General features: G+C 49.3%; 1 protein-coding gene across 1 annotated transcript in view; it reads right to left on the bottom strand.

Moving 5' to 3' along the window:
* LOC119382356 (fat-like cadherin-related tumor suppressor homolog) overlaps positions 1-21,439 on the bottom strand; it is a 912,235-nt gene that overhangs the window by 401,191 nt on the left and 489,605 nt on the right. The window contains 1 exon segment of the mRNA XM_049412132.1: positions 16,606-16,753. Within this exon segment, the coding sequence (XP_049268089.1) occupies positions 16,606-16,753 (148 nt within the window).

The following is a 21,439-nucleotide window of genomic DNA, read 5'->3' as shown; positions in this document are numbered from 1 at the left end:
ACGTATCGCATATTATGCACCCTAAATATGAAGAAGCTGTCTATAAGTACCCTGAACGTCCCACGTATTGTGTATTATGCAATAAGAGCAAAAGTGGCACTTGTTTGCCGGCAGGAGGTAAACATTTCTGATCCAGAAGCCCAGTGGTCTTCTCCAAATGTTCGGCGATGGGTAATGTCATGCACTCTTCACAAGAAGCTGCTCGTTGGGAGCATCAACAGGAATCAGCGCATGAACGGCAATGCTGACATCGTCCTGAGCCAGAAGATTCAGAACGTTGAGTGCTGAGCTAAGACATGAACGGCTTGCATCGGATGAGGCATGACGAAGCGATGCAGGAGTTGGGCTAATATTTTGATGCACATCTGCTGGCACAGTTTCAGTGATAATTCCCCTTTTATTTGCGATTATTCTGCTTTATTCTCATGCATAACAAAGTAAGAAACATTTCATTGTGTATTTCTAGCGTAAATTATTCTACTATTGTGTACAAAAGCTAGTGCATAGTGTGCCCCTTTAATTATTCTCTAATTGTGATATTTCTGTACCCTCAATGTTCACTTGACTTGAAGTGTTTTGCATATATAGTTGAAACTCGATTTATTCAAGTGATGAGGGCGCTCAAATTATTATGTTAAATCAAGAATTTCGTAAAATTAAGAAAGAGATTTTTTGGTCCTTCGAAATGTGAAATTGTAACGTAGTGGCAGCCAAAAGCTACCACGGCATTCTTTCAGTCGGCGACCCATGCCTGCGCGTCTGAAAAATCTGCAAGGGTGGCCCAGACATGAGGGACACTTTGTCCAGGAGATAGAGGCCAGGTAAATGGTCATGTGGAGTTATGACCACTTCGTAATATGCGATGACGTGGAGAGCGAATGCAGTGACTGCATGAGCAGGCTGAGAGAGAATGATCTGTGCTACCCGTTGCAGACAGCATGAAATAACCACAGCTACCATCTAGCCCCATCCGGCCCGTTGCCGTTGTTCCCGCGTGGCATGCAGCCTCGTCAAAGCAAAGCTAGGGCTGTAACACTGTGATGTGGTGCGTGTAGGAACGAAAAAAAAAAAAATTGATGAACGACAGCAACGAAATAAGAAGAAAGCTGATGTGACACCGCGGTATAAACCACGGGAAGAAGAGAAACCCTCGTGGCATGAGCATCCGGAGAGAAAAGAAAAAGAAGAGGAGGGGCGACAGAACAGCGGAAGAAGCAGCCATGGGGAGAAGAAATCCTTGATCCTGCCGATGCTTTAAGTCCTCGAGCTTATTGGTGTAAACGGTTGGCGCAACTTCGTGGGCAGTGTACCTAAACATCAGTGACCCTGCAGAGTACCGAAGACACCCGTTCGCAACACACCGCCTGGTCACCTAACTCCGAGTGGAGCTTGTAGCCCTAGCCGGCGACTACAGCGAGGTGCTAAAGGTGATGTGCACATATCGACTTTTCCCTCTTCTTTTCTACTAACTTTGAAGTGTTTAGATGTGATGAGTAAAGGAGGGGCACGAGGCACGTGCCGAACGTGGAAGCGCGGCGATGGTGCGCGAGAAGCAAAGTCACCCGATGGCACGCGCAACAGCCACGTCGACGTAGAGGATTGGCCAGATTGGGGCTCGTGGCATGCGACCCGAGCCGTGATGGTGAACTACGAAAGAGGATCGTGGCACTGTGCTGTGGGTCACTGGACGGAGAAGATCGAGGAAGGAGCAAGCGTCGCACCCGCGGCGAAAGCGGCTGGTACTCGGTTCTGGAGGTGGCGGAACGCGAGGCCCGGGGAGTGGCCGTCGACCTTGGAAGGCTCCAAGCGAGGCTGCCCGGACGCGTCGCCCCTCACTACAGCAGTTCTGGGATCGCCAGCAGCCCTTCTCTTCTCGGCAGGACGGCTGCAGACCACAGTGCAGTCAAGGAGACGCCCGTCACCAGTGGAGTCCCGAAGCAAGGGACCAAGGCCCAGTTAGGCCTAGCCTCGACGGACCGAGGACGTAGGAGAACACTGGGGACGCACGCGACGAGAACAAGCGGTAGGCCGGACGAAGGCGACCGACGATGTTCTTCGAGGACTACTGAGGACGTCGGCGACGGTTTCGACAAGGGATTGACGCGACGGGAACATTGGGTCGTCGCGACGCACCGTAAGAACGTTCTGTTGTCGCAAGGCCCATAGTGGCCAGACTGAGCTGAGGACGTAGCTAAGCCTAGCTGGAACGCTTTGTTTGGCTAGTTTCGGTTCTGTTTAAATTTTGAGAAATGTAAATAGGTTTTTTTTGTTTGTATTATTCAGTGTCCTGTAACGCTTTTTATGTTATTCCTTTGCTCATTATTAAACTTTGTTGTTTTTTGCCCGTCCTACCACGGTCTCCTGTGCCCGTCCCACACTCTCCCGATCCGTTTTGGCCAGCACCCTCGAGATAACACGTGACAAATAATTGGCGAGCCTGCCAGGATTCAATCCTGCCCAGTCACTGATTCTCGTGTGGTGCGAAGATGGATTGGGAGAAGTTGGCGGCCGTGGCCAAGGACTTGGGCATGAGCAAGGAGGAGACGCTGAAGTTTTTCGAGAACGCGGAGCGAGTTGAACAGGAGAGAGCGCGTGAAGCACAGGAGAGAGCGCGCGAAGAACAGAAGAGAGCATGCGAGGACCATGAACGAGCGCGCGAGCAGCATGAACGAACGCTCGCAGAGCAAAAAATAGAAAAAGAAATTTTGGAACTTAAGGTGCGTTTGGCACTAGCGAGTGAAGCATCGCGAGACGATGCAAGTGTAGGTAGTGGCCCATCGACAGCGTCGGCCAATTCGCCATCTCTCAGACGAAAGCCTGTCTGCCCTCGTAAACTAATGGCACCCTTTGATGAGCGAAGGGATGACTTGGATGCTTATTTGCATCGTTTTGAGAGGATCGCGATAGGGCAGGGCTGGGAGAGGGGTGAGTGGGCCAATGCTCTGAGCCTTTGTCTCGCGGGAGAAGCACTGAGCGTGTATGGCCGCATGCCAGCAACAGAGTCATTAGACTATGACTTGGTAAAGAAAACTTTATTGGAAAGATTCCGGCTAACCGCCGAAGGGTTTCGTGAAAAATTCCGGTCGTGCAAGCCTGAGAATTCCGAGACTGGCAAGCAGTTTGTTTGTCGACTGTCGAACTACTTTGATCGATGGATGGAATTGTCAGAGACAGCAAAAACTTACGAAGGCGTCCGCGACAAGGTAGTTGGAGAGCAATTCCTCAACCGGTGCAGTGGCAAGTTGGCCGTATTCTTGAAAGAAAGAAAGGTGGGCACGGTAGAGGAAATGGCAAAGCAGGCCGACCAGTTCATGGAGGCGCAAGGTATCAGAAACCTTGGAAAGGGGGTTGGTGAAGGTAATATGGTAGCGGAGGAAGAGGCTAGAGAACAGGTCCCAAGGAGCAACTTCAGGGCACAACAGCGATGTTTCTTGTGCAATCGGTCGGGACATATTGCCATCAATTGTCGCACAGAGATTAGCCATAATCAAAAGACAGTGACGTGCTCCAAATGCCAAAAAAGAGGACACAGAGCAGAGGATTGTAAGATGAATTCAGCTGAAAAGATTGCCTGTGTAATGAGTGCCAGGGAAGGACAGATCGAAAAAGACATGCCGGTAGTTGAAGGAGAAGTGCAAGGGCGTAAGGCAACGGTGTTGAGGGATACGGGTGCTAATACGATATTAGTAAGAAGTAGTTTAGTGACACCCGAGAACATGACAGGACAGGTGAAGCCGGTGATGTTTGTAGATAGGACGATTAAATATATGCCGGAAGCAAGGATAAGAATATCTACACCCTTTTATACAGGGCTAGTGACAGCGAAGTGTGTTGAGGATCCCCTATACGACTTGGTAGTGGGAAATGTACCTGGTGTGAGAAAGGCGGATGACCCTGATCCATTGTGGAGAAGTAAGAAAGGCGTGGAGCAGAGTAAAGATAGTAAAGATTTGGGGCCAGCAGAAGGTGAGGAACCAAAAGGAGAAATGGAAATGGCAGCAGAAGTGCAAAATAAGGCCTCCAGTAACATGAGGAAGAATATAAGACCACCACAAGTTACCGACATTAAGGGGTTGGATGTATCAGTGGAGAAGTTCAAGGAATTGCAGGAGAAGGATCCATCTATTCGAGCGTGCGAGGGGAAATTAGGAGAGATTATGAAACGGAGGAAGAGTAGAACGGTAGCACAATTTGTGAAGCAGAATGGGCTGATGTATCGCAAGTGTGTATTTAGCTCGGGTAAAGAAGTCATGCAGCGGATGGTGCCGGAGGAATTGAAGAGTACGGTGTTAAAACTGGGGCACGATAGTATAAGGGCTGGTCACCAGGGAATGAAAAACACGTTCGACAAGATCACAGAGGAATTCTTTTGGATAGGAGTGTGGAGCGATGTGAGGAGATATGTCAAGTCATGCGAGGTATGCCAAAGAACAGTGAGTAAAAAGCAAGATAGGAAGGAGGATGAAAAAGCAGAAAACAAGGAGAGTGCTACGGTGTGCATGGCAATTGCTGAGGCGAATGAGGAGGAAGTACCGACTTATAGGGTGAAGAAACGCAGAGTAAGCAAGTGGCATTGGTTTGGTGACTGCGCTAGGAGAAAATAGATTTTTGAGCAGTGGAGTTGGCCTTGAACAGATTGACTGAGGACTATTTAGAGTAGAGTTTGATTGTGAGTTTATGAATATTTTCGATGAGGGAGTGTGTTGTATTGTGAGTAGTTATATCGGTGTGTGTAGCTATATAGTTTTTCGCACTATGAACTGCTGGACATTGTAATGGGTTCAGTGCAGTGTAGTGTTGTGACCTGTTAGTGAAAGTGCGTGGTGAGGACAAACGTGCAGTGAAAGTAGATGTGAAGAGAAGAGGATGCAAGTTCTAAGTTTAAGACTTCAGAAGAGCAGAGGGCCTTAACCCCGAGGGGGACAGAAGCAGTTTTTTGGGAAAAACCTCTTGAAAGAGGGGCCCAATGTGATGAGTAAAGGAGGGGCAACAGCCACGTCGACGTAGAGGATTGGCCAGATTGGGGCCCGTGGCATGCGACCCGAGCCGTGATGGTGAACTACGAAAGAGGATCGTGGCACTGTGCTGTGGGTCACTGGACGGAGAAGATCGAGGAAGGAGCAAGCGTCGCACCCGCGGCGAAAGCGGCTGGTACTCGGTTCTGGAGGTGGCGGAACGCGAGGCCCGGGGAGTGGCCGTCGACCTTGGAAGGCTCCAAGCGAGGCTGCCCGGACGCGTCGCCCCTCACTACAGCAGTTCCGGGATCGCCAGCAGCCCTTCTCTTCTCGGCAGGACGGCTGCAGACCACAGTGCAGTCAAGGAGACGCCCGTCACCAGTGGAGTCCCGAAGCAAGGGACCAAGGCCCAGTTAGGCCTAGCCTCGACGGACCGAGGACGTAGGAGAACACTGGGGACGCACGCGACGAGAACAAGCGGTAGGCCGGACGAAGGCGACCGACGATGTTCTTCGAGGACTACTGAGGACGTCGGCGACGGTTTCGACGAGGGATTGACGCGACGGGAACATTGGGTCGTCGCGACGCACCGTAAGAACGTTCTGTTGTCGCAAGGCCCATAGTGGCCAGACTGAGCTGAGGACGTAGCTAAGCCTAGCTGGAACGCTTTGTTGGCTAGTTTCGGTTCTGTTTAAATTTTGAGAAATGTAAATAGGTTTTTTTTGTTTGTATTATTCAGTGTCCTGTAACGCTTTTTATGTTATTCCTTTGCTCATTATTAAACTTTGTTGTTTTTTGCCCGTCCTACCACGGTCTCCCGTGTCCGTCTCACTCTCTCCCGATCCGTTTTGGCCAGCACCCTCGAGATAACACGTGACAATAGATAATACCTATGTACTTATTGTGTTTGACACAAGTCTTGTATTGTTGTCGCAGAGAAAGTGTGCTTCGTCCTAACTGTTCTTACATATAATTAGGAACCTGCTACTCTACAGCCTGACGATAGCGTTCGAGTGCACACTCGAAGAAAAACCTGTCTTGAGTAGGCTTGTGCGAACAGTACATTTTAGGTTCCAAGCGAATTCGAAGCGAATTGTGATTTGGTTGAATAATTTCAAATCTAATAATATAATAATAATATATCTGGGGTTTAACGTCCCAAAACCACGATATGATTAAAAGAGACGCCGCAGTGGAGGGCTCCGGAAGTTTCGACCACCTGGGTTTTTTTTAACGTGCATCTAAATCTAAGTACACGGGCCTCAAACATTTTCTACTCCATTGAAAATGCGGCCGCCGCGGCCGGGATTCGATCCCGCAAGCATAATTTCAAATCGAATTCGAATAGTACATATCACATATTGTAAAGAAAAATGAGCACATTTGTCATGACCCCAACTAGCCTGCACAGTATTTTCTAAAATTGAAACAAGGCATGTGCTGCAAATGTCACTCTTTTTGGTTCAAAGTGATAACCTGAAAAATAGGGTAATTTGTTCATTTAACCTTCAAGTGGGGCTTCGCGCCAGTGCGGATTTCCCCTGAAAAGGTGTACTCACGGTACAGCACCCCTGCATTGCAGTGAAACGACCTTTACAGGGGGTTGCATGCGGTTTGTCTATTCGTTCATTTCGAAAACTTCGAAATTTAGAATAATTTAAATTCGTTCCGAAGCGAATTTAAATCCTGTAATATTCGATCGAATATCCGAACTGCCCGAATATTTGCACAAGCCTAGTCTCGAGTCAAAATTAGAAGGATATCACTGTTTTTCACTCAGTTATTTAGGAAAAGCTTCATTAAATCGGGTTCAGTGGCCAAGTTAGTTTGTTAGTGCAGGTTGATGGCAACACTGAACTGTATGGGTATTTGCCAGGGAATGGAAATTTCTTTCTTAGATTGGGAACTTGGTAAAATCGGGTTTTGTTAGATTGAGTTATAACAGTATTTTTACATAATAGCCTGTGCTCTTAGAATAACAGAGAGCTGAGCTAGTTGGTAAGTATTCATTCTAAAAAGATAGGGCGTGCAAACACGGACACAAGAAAGAAGTCAGGACACCGCAAACGGCGGCGTTTGTGGTGTCCTGACTTCTTTCTTGTGGCCGTGTTTGTACACCCTGTCTTTTTAGAATGAAGCCTGTGCTCTGTTGCTTACTGCATGCTGTGAACTGCTTTTGTACACAATGGATCATGCACTCCTACACAAGTACCAAAGAAGGGAATTGTCCGAGGGGCTCGTTTTCTGTATTATACACAACTCATATACAGGCTATCACTGTATTAGGCCTATTGCTTTATAGTCATATAGGAGTCATTACAAGTGTTCTAACCTTGGTGTTTGACCATATGCGATTTGATTGAAAACAGTTGAGGACTATCCATCTAAAGCGAGAAGTCTTCTGCCTGCGAAAACTTTTTTTCAGTACCGCAAGACGCATGTGCAATTGTTTGGAAAGCTTGAAACTACGGCTCATAAGATGCGTTATTAAAAAATCTTTCCTTCCTAAATTAGTTTAGGGCTAAATTTTCCCTATAAAACAATGGTAGGCTTTTCACTTAAAAGGAGTTTTATGAACTATTATGTTTCAGTGAGTTTTCTATGTTGCCTTAATATGGACAATATGGTCTATATTGGGGACATTTTTTATAGAAGGATAACATACAGTGAAATGCAATATTTTATACTAACTGATTACCAGGAAACTTTGCTGAAGGCAAGAAATAGTTTGAGACATATATAATGCAAAATAATCTGCACAGGTGGCGACAAAGTCACAAAAAATTTAATTTTTGCACATGTCTGGTTGTAAATTTAACATTGAGGTGGTCACAGGAAAAATACATTAAATAGCACATTTACTAGCAACCTTATTATCTACTGACTGAGAATATTTTATTAAATTACTTTTTCTTTGAAACATGATAAATATTTTTGAAGTTGTGTTCTGCCAGTCTCTGTGCTTGCACGCGTAGGAACGCATCCTAGCAAAAAGTACAAGCTGTGCGGACGCGAGGTTCGCCGCAGAACATCTAGGCGACATATTCAGCTTTGTCCGTGCATACTTAAATGACTTACTGGTGAATATTAGCCTTAGTGAATGAGAGATGGGAACCCTACTTAGAGATGTGCATTTAACCGCATGCAGCTGCCCAGTGTCAGCCTGCATAGAGTGCTTACGTAGCAGTACTGGGAAGTGATCCCCCGTTACATTTACACTAAGAATTTAGAAGTCGAAAGAAGACTACGATTGCCATGCAGCTTCACATCATCCAAGACACTGGTGGGTGCACATCCTGCAAAGGCTGTGTGGTGCACATCCTGCAAAGGCTGTTTGGCAAAACAAACGGTATTGCTTCCTCTAGACAATAAACAGGTTTGTTTGCATCCAGCAGCACCCAACACAGTTGAAGCACCCGATTCCAGGACAGTGAGGCAAGCAAAGAGGGCGAACCACAGAAACCTTTGCAACTCGGGAGAATTCATTACTGCTTTACTCTTGCAGAGACACGGGAATTGGGGCAAATCTGTGCGGGCCTCCCATAAGTGTGGCTCAGGGCAACACGACCATGTAGGAGCACTCTCCGGCTCAGCATACGAAAAAGGGTTGGCACAATGTACGCATTTGCTGTAAATGCAGGGCACTGCAAGCACACTCAGTCTGAGCGACACCCCAATGAAAGGGCCAGCAGTTGGGAGAGACCACCTCCCATGCATGCTTGTCCCTGTCACTGGCTCACCATGACAGGGCATTGACTTGCGCCCATTCACCACATCCTGTCATGGGTGCAAAAAGGCAACCTCTTTCTTCAAGAGCGACACAGAAGGCCTAGTCATTGCCTTTGACAAAGCATTTTTGTGCCCAATCAAAAAAACTTTCTGCGTGATTTCAAAAGCTTTTTTGCTTCATCGCCTTATTTTTCCATGTGAACCCTGAGAACATTTCCAATCGTCTGCAAAAATATAAAGAATGCAAGAATTGTAATGTGAACTTTTACCTTGGATGTGTGTTCAACATACTAAAAGCAAAAAAAAAATCCCAATAGTCTCTGATCAATGATGCACTGTTAACACATGATGAGTGAAGAACTACGCATACAGTCGAGCCCACATATAACGGCCCCACTTAAAACAAACTTTCGCTTAAAACAAACAATACCCACGTGACCGTGGAAATATACATTATTTCAATGGTACAAAATCGCACTTACAGCGAACGTCTCTAACCCCTACTGATCAGTTACAGTGAACGGAGTCGGCGCTCCGGTGACTGCCCGCACCCGTATGGGCAGTCGCTGAAAGCGTGCGATTTTGCGATCCGTCCCATGTGACAGCCGCTTTCACCCTTCCGCACGCACGCGTGCGGACTGAGCGGGAACAGGCCCTAGATTTTCTGAGGCGCAAACAGCCGGCGCCACAATGCGATTCTCTGACCTCTGCGCGCACAGGCCACTCTCCCAAGTTTACGTGTGTGTTGCCATCTGCTAGCGCGGCAGGCTTCCCGTCCGCCATCCTGACCACACACGCACACTAACAGTGAGCAAAACGCGCACATGCGACAGACAAGCATGGACCTATCAAGCAAGCTACCCGAACTACCCTCCCTCTTTATTGCATCTCCTTTGCCTGTCTCCCACAAGTCTGCTCTCTTCTCTTCCCTCTTTATCGCAACTCGTTTGCCTGTCTCCACCGCTCTGTGACGCCAGCCACGCTGGCTCAAACTCAGAAGTTTCTTTTTCTGGCTCCAAAATGGGCCTACAGCAGTTCCATGTGTCTTTGCTTGTCTGTCACACGTGTGCGTCTTGCTCAATGTTGGTGTGCGAGTGTGTGGTCAGGATGGCGGATGGGAAGCCTGGCGCCCTAGCAGATAATATGCTGGACATTGCTACCAAGTGAGCCATTCTAATCGCGCTCTCTTAAGGCGCTAAAACTGCGAGTTGGTTAAAAGTATGGCGTGTGCAAGTCAACCATATCGACAATCCCAAAAAAACAAGGACAACACGATCAGTGTCAACGCCAACTTGACGGACAGAAAGCGTCTGTGAAGGGCCACCTTCGCGGACGAGGAGAACGCACTACTGAAATGGTTCGTTGACACACGGGATCGAAACATTCCGGTAAGTGGTCCTATGATACTGGCCAAAACGAAAGATTTCACATTCCTGTTGGAATTTCCAGACTTCTGCCCAGGAAATGGCTGGCTACATCAGTTCAAGGGGCGCCATGGCATGGTTTTCAAATCGATTGTCAGTGAGGTGGCCTGTCACGTATCTCGGGAGCGCTTGCAATGTGGGATGGAGTTGGGAGAGTGAGCGAGGCGGGAGACCGTGGCGTTACGACAAACACGCTTTATAAAACTCAACACTGCAAACAACACAGTTAACACACTAAATAATTACAATCAGAAATAGAACGTTAGAAACAGTGACGCTATATCGAGCAATCTCTAACAAATCGCAAAGCCTACAGGCTATGCTTAGCTCCTACAGACTCCAAAGTCTGGCCACTATGGCGCCTCAGTCTCGCTACGCAAATCGAACGTTCTTACGGTTCGTGTGAGTCCGTCGCCTCGCTTGCGTGTTAAAGTCGACGCTCAGTCCCGTCGACGCTGCTCCTCGACGTCCGAGAGTCGCCGTCGTCGAAGCTGCCGTCTCGTTAGTCTTCCTCGTTGCCGATCCTCCGGCCCTTCGCTCATCGAGAACCTCCGTCTCGTCCAGTTAGGCCGAACTCCTGACCTCCCCTTGGTGCCACCGGGTCGAACTGTCGACGTGGCTCTCCGGTGATTGCCGGTGGGTCGCCGTCGTCTTGCCGAGCTGTGGTAGTGCTGCAGGTGCCACGAGAACTGCGTGCTGAGGCTGCCGCAAGCCCAGGACGCCTCGCTCGGTAGACGCCGAGGTCGACGGCCACCCTCCTGGGACATGCACAACGCTGCCTCCAGAACTCAGCCCTGCCGTTCCCGTCGCGGACGCGACGCTGGCTTCCACCACCTTGCTCCTCGACGACTCCACCGAACAATGCCCAACTCTTCTTCTGTGGTCTCCCACCTCAGTTCGGGTCGCGTGGCACGCGCCTTTCTCCGGCCAATGGCTTGCGTCTACGTGGCGGGGGTGCACACCATCGGGTAATTTTCCATTCCCCGCACACCATCGACGCCTTGTGCTGTCAGGCGCGCGCCCCGTGCCCCTTCACTCATGACATTGGGCCCCCTTTTAAGAGTTTTTTCTTAAAAAACTGCTTCTGCCCTCCTCCTTATGGTTATGGCCCTCTGCTCTTCTGATAGTGTCTTGTAGCTTGTGCTCCACTTTCCTTGCTTGACTTATGCACACCTTCACTTCCCCACTTTGCCACGCACTTTCACTCACAATTCACTTCACCGCACATAGTTCCTACAACACCACTATCATTAGTTCTACACACCACATGTTCATTGTCCAGAACACTATAATCTACCAGGTGCGATACTACACAATGTCGCACTCGGTCGCTTCATTGGTGACTATTCACAAAGTGCTTGACATCTTTTTGTATACCTGGCCAAAATGCTTCCTTCGTAACTTCCCTACGCAGGTTCTGTGCATCTCTGAACCCATTCGCATACCAATGCTCTAAAATGGCCCATCTATAACGTGCTGGCACCATCAGTTGTCTAATTAGTGTCCCTCTTTTCCAAAACTTACGGAAAATTAACTCCTTGAGTGATTCGTAGGACACTCCGTCTATACATCCCTCTCTTGTTGGTTCACAGCCAATTCTATTTATCGCGTGCCTCAGAGTTCTGTCCCTCCTCTGTTCATTTGAGAACTCCTCAGAGGTTACACCTACACCCTCCAACATTGGCACTTTATCCTTGCCTCGTGCCTCGCTATTCCCACTTCCCCTACTAGCTTCAGTGTTCTCGGGGCTTCCAGTTACCTGTTTCCTGTGTTTAGCATAGTTCTCCTGCTGTACTGGGTCATCCACCCTTCTTACCCCTGGCCTATTTCCCAAGATCACATCATAGATGGGATCTTCCATACACTTTGCTGTGAGTACACCTACGAAATAAGGAGTATCTAACCTTATTTTCGCCTCGGGTAACTCTTTCTTGGATCCATCTACAAAGACCACTGTGCCTATTCTCCCCGTGAAATCCTTTTTATTCACCAGACTCCTCCTCACTAACACAGTATCCGCTCCTGAGTCCCTCAGCACCGTTACCCTTTTGCCGTTTACTTTACCTTCCACAACTGGCATATTCACACCTTCCGACCTATCTAGCACTGCACCCACTACCTCTTCCTTCTCTTCCGACTTCACTGCACACGCAGTATGCTCTACCGGTCTATTCTTACACTCGTTCGCTTTGTGCCCTCTTTTCTGACACAATTGGCAGATAACGTGGGATTCTTGCTGACTAGTGCTTGTGCGACAGTTCATGGCTATGTGCCCAATTCTATTGCACAAGAAACACCGCTGCTGTGCCTTCTGTTTACCCCTTGGGGCCTCACTGTTGCTCTCTTCTTCCTTGTAATCGTCTCTGTCGCCTTTTTCTAAGTTCCTTAGCCCCTGAGCCTCCACGAACTGATCCGCTTGCTTTGCCATCTCCTCTACTGTGCTTAGCTTCCTCTCTTTCAAAAATACTGCTAAGTTCTTGCTGCACCTGTTGAGGAATTGCTCAGCAACCATTCTGTCGCGGACCCCTTCATAGGTCTTTTCTGTCTCAGACAGCTCTATCCAGCGATCAAAATAGTTAGCTAGCCGACACGCAAACTGCTTGCCAGTCTCTGAATCCTCGGGCCTACATGTTCGGAACTTTTCCCGGAAACCCTCGGCTGTTAGCCGGAACCTCTCCAATAAAGTCTTTTTTACGATGTCGTAATCCAGAGACTCGTGTGCTGGCATGCGACCAAACACACTCAACGCCTCACCCACTAGACACAGACTCAAGGCGTTTGCCCACTCACTTTTCTCCCAGCCCTGCCCTACTGCGATTCTCTCAAAACGATGCAAATAGGCATCGAGGTCGTCCCTTCGCTCGTCGAAGGGCGCCATCAGCTTACGCGGGCAAACTTGTCTAGGCCTGGGAGTAGTAGAGTTGTCCAACGCCGTCGCGGGGGTACTCGCGCTACTAGGGTCGCTGCGCGGACAAGCGTTCATCTCTGCTAACTTCAACTTCAGTTCTAAGATCTCCTTCTCGCGCTCATGCTCTTTCTGCGCGCGCTCCTTCTCACGCTCATACTCCCTTTCGCGCTCTTTCTGAGCGTTCTCGAAAAACCTCATCGTCTCCTCCTTATCCATTTCGCAGTCTCTGGCCACGGCCGCCAATTTCTCCCAATCCATCCTTGCAACCCCCGACGATACGTGACTGGGCCCAAACGCTGGAAAAATCCTGGCAGAGGCTCGCCACTTATTATGTCACGTATCTCGGGAGCGCTTGCAATGTGGGATGGAGTTGGGAGAGTGAGCGAGGCGGGAGACCGTGGCGTTACGACAAACACGCTTTATAAAATTCAACACTGCAAACAACACAGTTAACACACTAAATAATTACAATCAGAAATAGAACGTTAGAAACAGTGACGCTATATCGAGCAATCTCTAACAAATCGCAAAGCCTACAGGCTATGCTTAGCTCCTACAGACTCCAAAGTCTGGCCACTATGGCGCCTCAGTCTCGCTACGCAAATCGAACGTTCTTACGGTTCGTGTGAGTCCGTCGCCTCGCTTGCGTGTTAAAGTCGACGCTCAGTCCCGTCGACGCTGCTCCTCGACGTCCGAGAGTCGCCGTCGTCGAAGCTGCCGTCTCGTTAGTCTTCCTCGTTGCCGATCCTCCGGCCCTTCGCTCATCGAGAACCTCCGTCTCGTCCAGTTAGGCCTAACTCCTGGCCTCCCCTTGGTGCCACCGGGTCGAACTGTCGACGTGGCTCTCCGGTGATTGCCGGTGGGTCGCCGTCGTCTTGCCGAGCTGTGGTAGTGCTGCAGGTGCCACGAGAACTGCGTGCTGAGGCTGCCGCAAGCCCAGGACGCCTCGCTCGGTAGACGCCGAGGTCGACGGCCACCCTCCTGGGACATGCACAACGCTGCCTCCAGAACTCAGCCCTGCCGTTCCCGTCGCGGACGCGACGCTGGCTTCCACCACCTTGCTCCTCGACGACTCCACCGAACAATGCCCAACTCTTCTTCTGTGGTCTCCCACCTCAGTTCGGGTCGCGTGGCACGCGCCTTTCTCCGGCCAATGGCTTGCGTCTACGTGGCGGGGGTGCACACCATCGGGTAATTTTCCATTCCCCGCACACCATCGACGCCTTGTGCTGTCAGGCGCGCGCCCCGTGCCCCTTCACTCATGACATGGCCTCGGCAAGCGATGCAGACGTTGCCTCGTGGCTTGGAACAAATTTGAAACTATGCGGAGCGAGGCGTCTATAACGCAGATGAAACTGCATTATTCTATCAGGTGCTGCCAGGAAAAACGCACGCCATGAAAGGCGACCCATGCACTGGCGGCAAACACAGTAAAGTGTCCGTCACAGCACTTTTGTGCACAAATATGGATGGCAGTGACCGGTGCGTGCCCTTCGTAATGAGGAAGTTAAAAAAGCCGCGTTGCTTTTGGGGCTATGTGCCTGTGTGTTACGGGCATAATGCTAATACGTGGATGATGCGCGATTTATTCGCAGAGTGGCTGAGCGAGTTTGACCGTGACATGCACAAGCAAGGCAGGCACGTGCTGCTCGTGGTCGATAACTGCTCTGCACACCATGTATAAGCCTCTCTGGGGGCAGCGACCCTGCTTTTCCTGCCGCTTAACACAACGTCGGAAGTGCAACCGTTTGACTTGGGTATATTCCGTGACTTTAAGGCTTATTATAGGCACCGCGTTGTGGAGCGCTTGCTCATAACTGTTGACCGCCTGGCAGCCAACCTGCCGCTTCGGGTGTCCCTGTATTCAGCTGTGGAAATGGTGAAGGCTTCGTGGGCGGAGGTGACGGCTGCATGCGTGCAAAACTGTTTCCGCAAGGCCGGCTTTGTAGACGTCCGTCCCGATGCCGAGCCTGAAGCTTCCGAAAAGGACCACTCCGGTGGCGATTTGTGGCAGCACGTCCTCGACTCCGACACGGGAGAGCGGGAAATCTGCTGGGATTATTTCATTACAGCCGATGATGATGCTGACACTGTGGAACTGTGCACAGATGAAGGCATTGTGAATGAAGTGTGCGGCAAGAGCGACTTGGAGGAATCGGATGACGACTATGATGACGAAACTTTGGAGCCAGCACCCACACGCGTGCCTGTAGCAATTGGCTACATAAATAGCCTCAGGCAGCTTGTCTAAGCCAAGGACCTCGGCGAAGACCACACTGCCACATTAAATAAACTGGAGACCACTCTTATCGCATCTGCACTGTCAAAACAGACATGCATTACGGACTTTCTTGCGAAAAAATTAATTTTGTGTTTTGACTTGCAACTTTTTTTATATCCGCGTTTCATTTACTAAGAACTTTGGGATACAACGAACGGATGCCGTGTCACACTCAGGTTCATTATAAACGGGCGCGACTGTCTAGCATGTTTGTTTTGCAATAAATGTCAGTTGGAAGTTGCACTCTGTGTTTGTTTTCACTGTGACTGTATTGGTGCGCTTACCGTTTTCAATAGGTCGCACTACCACAGCTCAGAGCCCGGCCCTAGTTCAGTACACTTTGACCTATACATGCTGTAGTGTCAAATCGTCGGCTCATCTCTGCATCATAGGGTGTATCCGCATCAACTCTTCCCATCTCTTTTTGCACCATGCATGTGAGATGCAGTTATATTCCCTGCATCTCACAGAGTGGAACAGCCTGCCGAATCTCATTATGGAAATCACCGGCCCGCATTGCTTTGTCTCTCACCATAATAATGAGCATGGCTTACACTGTATCCATCCACATCTTTCTGAATGACGATATACACAAGGTCAAAAGGAAACAAAAAAATCACGCCACATCCACGAAGTGAATGATGATGAGTGGGCGAAGCTCCGGAGGTAATCTGGTAAACCGCCAATCCCCGTAAATTTTGCCCACTCGATCATCATACAAAGACCTGACACACAAACGCGGGGGTCCTCATATATGACGTTAAGCTCAGGGGAACGTTTATTGTCGGCGTTGCCGTTTTGCCTTTCGAGGGCGAGAGCGCCTTCACGATTGTTTTCATCCATGGCAGAAAGAGAATGTGTGGTCTGCAACACGCTTATACTTCATGGTCATCAGCGTCATCGTTATCACGTGTAGTGGGTACATTCCACTATACTGGAACGCGCTTATTCTTCATGGTCATCAGTCGTCATCGTCATGGAACGCGCTTATACTTCATGGTCATCAGCGTCATCGTTATCACGTGTAGTGGGTACATTCCACTATACCGGAACGCGCTTATTCTTCATGGTAATCAGTGGTCATCGTCATCTTTATCACATGGAGTGGATACATCCCACTATGCGTGGCTACATACTACATACTACAAAGGAGGGACAGGCCCACACCCTGAGGAGCTTCGCCCCTAAAAAACACCTCTCAAAAAGTCCCGGTAGCTTTGTCTGGGAGGCAGGCTCCCATTTGCACCCATTTGCATGTTGCAAATGAGTGCATGTCATAAAAACATAATATGCACAACTGGTACTTACCACTGCTTGCATCTAAAACAAAGTCTTCAGCTCCTTGGCCTGACAGGTAGAAGTGCAGCTGGCTACTATCATCCGCATCAGTGGCTTCAACAGTCAGGATAGCAGTGCCCACAGCAATGCTCTCTGAAACGAGCTCCGTGTACTTGGACTGCACAAACACAGAAGCCACCAATCACACATGATGCAACAAGAGATATTAAAGGGACACTAAAGGCAAAGAGTAAGTCCATACGGATTGTTGAAATAGCACTTCAAAAACCTCGTAGTGCTTGTTTTGAGCCAAGGAAATCCTTAGCTTGTGGTCTGCATACTGCTAGCGCAATGCAAATTGCCCGCCTCCAAGAACGGGCTTCTCATGCAGCCATGGCCGCTCATTACTGCGCCACTGCCGGCACAGCAAAACATGGAGCTTTAGCCGAGCACAGCCCGGTGAAAATGGCGTTGTTCTCTCAAGGGTAATATCAACAATTCTTTGTTTGGCATGAATCACACTGAAATGTGCATTTTATTCTGCTTTGGAATGCACTGAAATGTCCCTTTTTATCATGGGTAGCTGGGGTACTTGTGATTACTTGTATTGCCCACTGACAAAAAAAAAAGATCCACTCAAGATGAGCAACCTCACATGTGCACTTCAGTTAAAACAAACTTTTGCAGTGACTCTGGAGATTGTGTGCAGCAAACACAGCAGCCTTGGTGGGGCATTCAAGCAGCCCCGAGAAAAAATGAGAAAAGCAAATCGCAGCCTCCCCAAGTGCAAACCCGCTGAGCCTGCAGCAAAGCACAAGAAGTGTCAGGGTTCTACTACAGGGGCCCCCAAGCTCTTGCATTCTTTTGTATTTTCTCAGCGTTCTACCGTTCACCAGCTGGAGTAGAAAAAATGCCAGGCCAGCGCAGGAAACGCAGCACAGTCACAGCGAAAGCTGGAAGAGCGGCCTTTCTAGAAAACTCTCTTGGGGCAACTAATACAAGTACACTTGCAGGGTATCCACTATGCCATAAATTATAATTTTTGTCAAGTAGGGAAGCACCCAGTATGCCATTATTCATCCTTCTGCAGCGAAGCGAGGTACCCACTGCACACATCTGTAAGGCATTATGTGCACTTTGGTTGTGCTGTGGCTGATGACAATGGAGAATTATGGCTGAGCACTTTGTAGTGGATGGGAAGCTTCAAACCGCACATTTGTTGTGCAATTCGCACTGTATGACGTCTGGCTGTTATTTTACTCTTTTAGCATGCTACATTGCATATGTTAACGCGATTACTTGCCCAACAGGATGCCCATACAGGGCCTTTTTGCAAAGGTGTTTCAAGCACCGGTATGGCTTTGTGGTAGAATACTCGACAGAGGGCCCAAATTTGAATCACATCCCATCCTGGACATTTTTTTTCTCATTTTGCACGATAGCGGTTACGGGCACCGGCGCTGGCAGTGGACAACTACAGCACCAAAAATGGCTGTTGTTGGTATCTCATACCAGCTTTCGCTGTAAAAGAGAACAAAAGAACACAAAAGGTAGGAGCCCCTATGGCTTGGGGGCCATCGTGATGGTTGTGGACAGAGAGGCAGAAACAAGGAGGGTGGAATGTGTGGTAGCCTCGATGCTCACCGGAGCCGAAGACTACCGCGGGTTCAGGCTTAGCGAGCCACAGGGCCGCGTCTACCGTCGCCTGCTTACGTTTAGCGCACCGCTCCGCACGCGCTCAGCTAGCAAAGGCGTTGAGCGCCGCGCGGCATAAACAGTGTTCGAGATAACATACACACAAACACTTTATTTGCCTTCTGCGGCACCCCAACACACACACAGTACACGTCCGCTCCCGGGGCACGGGGAAGCAAAGGGCTTCCCGCGCGGACGATACACCAAGGGGTTCCGCGAAGCACGTCGCAGCTCGCAATGGCGAGCTTTGACACGCCGCTCGGGAAAAGGTCCCTCGCGGCTATGCTGCGCACTCTCGCGGTGACCACTGGGCCTGGTCGCGAGGGCTAGGGCAATCTCCGTACGCGTGGGCCTCCGGCAAGTGCGGCTCGGCGTGGTACGACCGCGCACGAGCACTAGGCACCGCTCTTTGGCTTCACGTACGAACCGGAGCTAACACTGAGGTAAACATGCCTGCAAGGATGCCGAGGCACCCAGGCAGGCTACAGTCCAGCGATTCCCAAAGGGGACGTTGGACCGGAAAGAAATATGTGCTTACCCAGCGGCGTCCGAGGAGAGAGAGAGTTCGTCCCGGCCTGCACGCGCGTCCGTCGCGCTGAATTTCGCGGCTGTTCGCGGCTCTCAGACCGCGCGCAGCGCCACCACGAGTGCCGGCGCGTAGCGCAAGATGGCGCCACTTGCCGTCGCGGGAGAACGGGAGAGGGAAAGGATTCGCAGAACGGCGAAATGCCCGCGCAGTGGCTTCGGGCGCGCCTCGGATCCCCACAAATGTCATGGAGCACATTCTGTAGTTAGTTTATCTAGGTTTATTTCGTGTGCAACTGTATCTGCTCCCAGTGAAGTGTAAATGGTGATGTACAGCTTTCATTATGAAAGTACACAATGACTGAAAGTTAATTTGCATGCTCTGAATATAGGTGCATTGCCTCTTCTTCATGCGCCTGATGCCTCTGGCCGTGAGTAGCGCCAAGGAAGAACTTCAGCTGAACGTCGATTGGGAAAAGTTATTTATAGGATCTCAAAGACAAGCTTGCAGACTTTCTTAAGCAACTCCGTGTAGGCCGAGTTTGTCAAGGCAACGGCACGCGATTAAGGTGTATCGAGAAGTAATGTTCAAGCCAGCGCAACAGGATCCAGAAGAAAATACAAGAGAATAAATTTCCCACTCCTTGAAGGCAAATTGTACTCGTCTCTCCATCTTTTTGTAATTGTCAACACAGAGGCACGTCATCGTTTAATTTTTTTAGTCTGATAACAATACATTCAAGTGCATTTTTATTTTTAATCTGTGAAAGTTGGGTGCACGTTAAACAGGATCAGTACAGTATGTGAAGACATAGTTTTCTCTCAAGTTAAGGGGCCCTGCAATGCTTTTGCAAATGTCTTATTTAGCACTTGAATGCACGTAGTAGTGAATGCCGAGAAGAACGCAAAAAGAATTATGAGAATTGATGCACCAAAACTGATGTTATTAGTCTTCAAAGTTCAGAACTCGAGCAGACAACGACAAGAAACGATCCCTTTCGCATTTCACTGTCCCACTGACGTCAAAGGCCGTTTCCAATCACCGCGCGCCTCTTATAGAGACATGCTGGAAGTCTCGCCTCATGGTGGCGTTCGCCTTGCCACCGCTCTTTTTGACAGCGTTGTAACCACGGCTACGACAAACCACGTGCGTTGCCTAGCAGTCAGTCCCATGGTTTGTCGTGTAGTGCACACAATGAGTATGAATGATCTAACAAACCTTGAGCGCAAGATCTTGCGACGTAGCAATGCCCTGCATGTAGTGCCGTATCCGGACAAGCCATTGTAAATTGAAAGTGCGTCAGCCCTGCGCAATGCGAGAATGGCTCCGAGGGCCTGGACGAAACGCTACTGCCCAATAACACGGAAGGCGTCGGTTGGTAAGTGTTTAGAATTGTCCTTTTGTCGTTGACAGCATTGTGCCGAACTGAGCGTTTCGTGTTTCGCAGCTGCCGGTGTGGCCGATATTGCCCGATGCCGCAAAAAGCAAAACACGGAAGAGTATTGTTTGATTACCATTTCCACCAGTTCCACAGCGCACCTAGCGTCCTGTCCGTTGTTTTGAAAATACATCAGTTAGAAACAGAAATGATTTGCTTCTGAGGCGCACATATAAAGGGGCTTTATTTTTTTAGTGCTCAGTAATATGGCCTAGCTACCACCATATGACTATTACATGTTACTTGTCGCGTCAGACCAATCAAAACACAGCTTTTGTCGTCACTGCCACATGACGAAACGTCACTCCCCATAACAAAAATAGCCGATTTGTGTCGCTGTAGTCCGAAATCAAGGTGGTTTATCTGGTGAAATAAAATTATAATGGCTTCGTTTTCGGTGATGCCACTGGCGCAATGATGTTGGCGCATTCCACAGTACCAGAACAAGCGTTGAAAATGACATGCTTAATTTGTGTTGCAGGGCCCTTTAAGTGAAATAAATGCTTGTCATTTTTTCCCAACTGTAAGTATACTTCATTTAGTGTTTTCAAGTAGTATACTTGGATGTGCTTGGCATATTAGCACGTTTTTTTTGTCGGCACTTCTGACAACGCAAACAGACAAACAAATCTTCACAGGTTCTTTCAGTTCACCCTAATGGTGTGGGGGGTTCTCGCACCACCTGTAAAGTCATTTTCGCCTCATGGACCTGCGCAGAAGGGCAAGCCCCTGCTCTTTGACCAAGGCGCCAAAGGGCTGCTGCTGTTCAAGCACTCGAATTGTCCTCCCGAGACAGAAAGTGAGGTGCCATGCAGTCCGACGCATCAAGGTTCGACAAGACGACCGTAATGGTCTCCGGTCGTGGCATCTTCCTTGAAGAGACAGCGGCATCAGCGCGGATGACAACCCGTCCCACTAATTGAGCGGTGACATACTTTGAAGCAGCGGACCTTTTGATGTGCCCGGTTGTCCGAGTGTGTGACCCATCACTTTGGGCCTTCACATGTCTCAAGGAAGGACCCTCTTGGTGCCACAGGTGCTGAGTGAGGTGGCCACACCCCAGTCGAGGACGTTGACTTGGGCGGGTGTGGGCGGTGCCTTTGGAAGTGGTGTGTGTCCTGTGATTGCGGTGCCTTTGGAAGTGGTGTGTGTCCTGTGATTGGATAGCACAATTTGGAGCGAATCCCTCATCTTCGGATCGGAGG

This window comes from Rhipicephalus sanguineus, chromosome 2 (assembly GCF_013339695.2).
Source record: "Rhipicephalus sanguineus isolate Rsan-2018 chromosome 2, BIME_Rsan_1.4, whole genome shotgun sequence".
NCBI lineage: Eukaryota > Metazoa > Arthropoda > Arachnida > Ixodida > Ixodidae > Rhipicephalus > Rhipicephalus sanguineus.
This window is presented reverse-complemented; position numbering and strand designations above follow the sequence as displayed.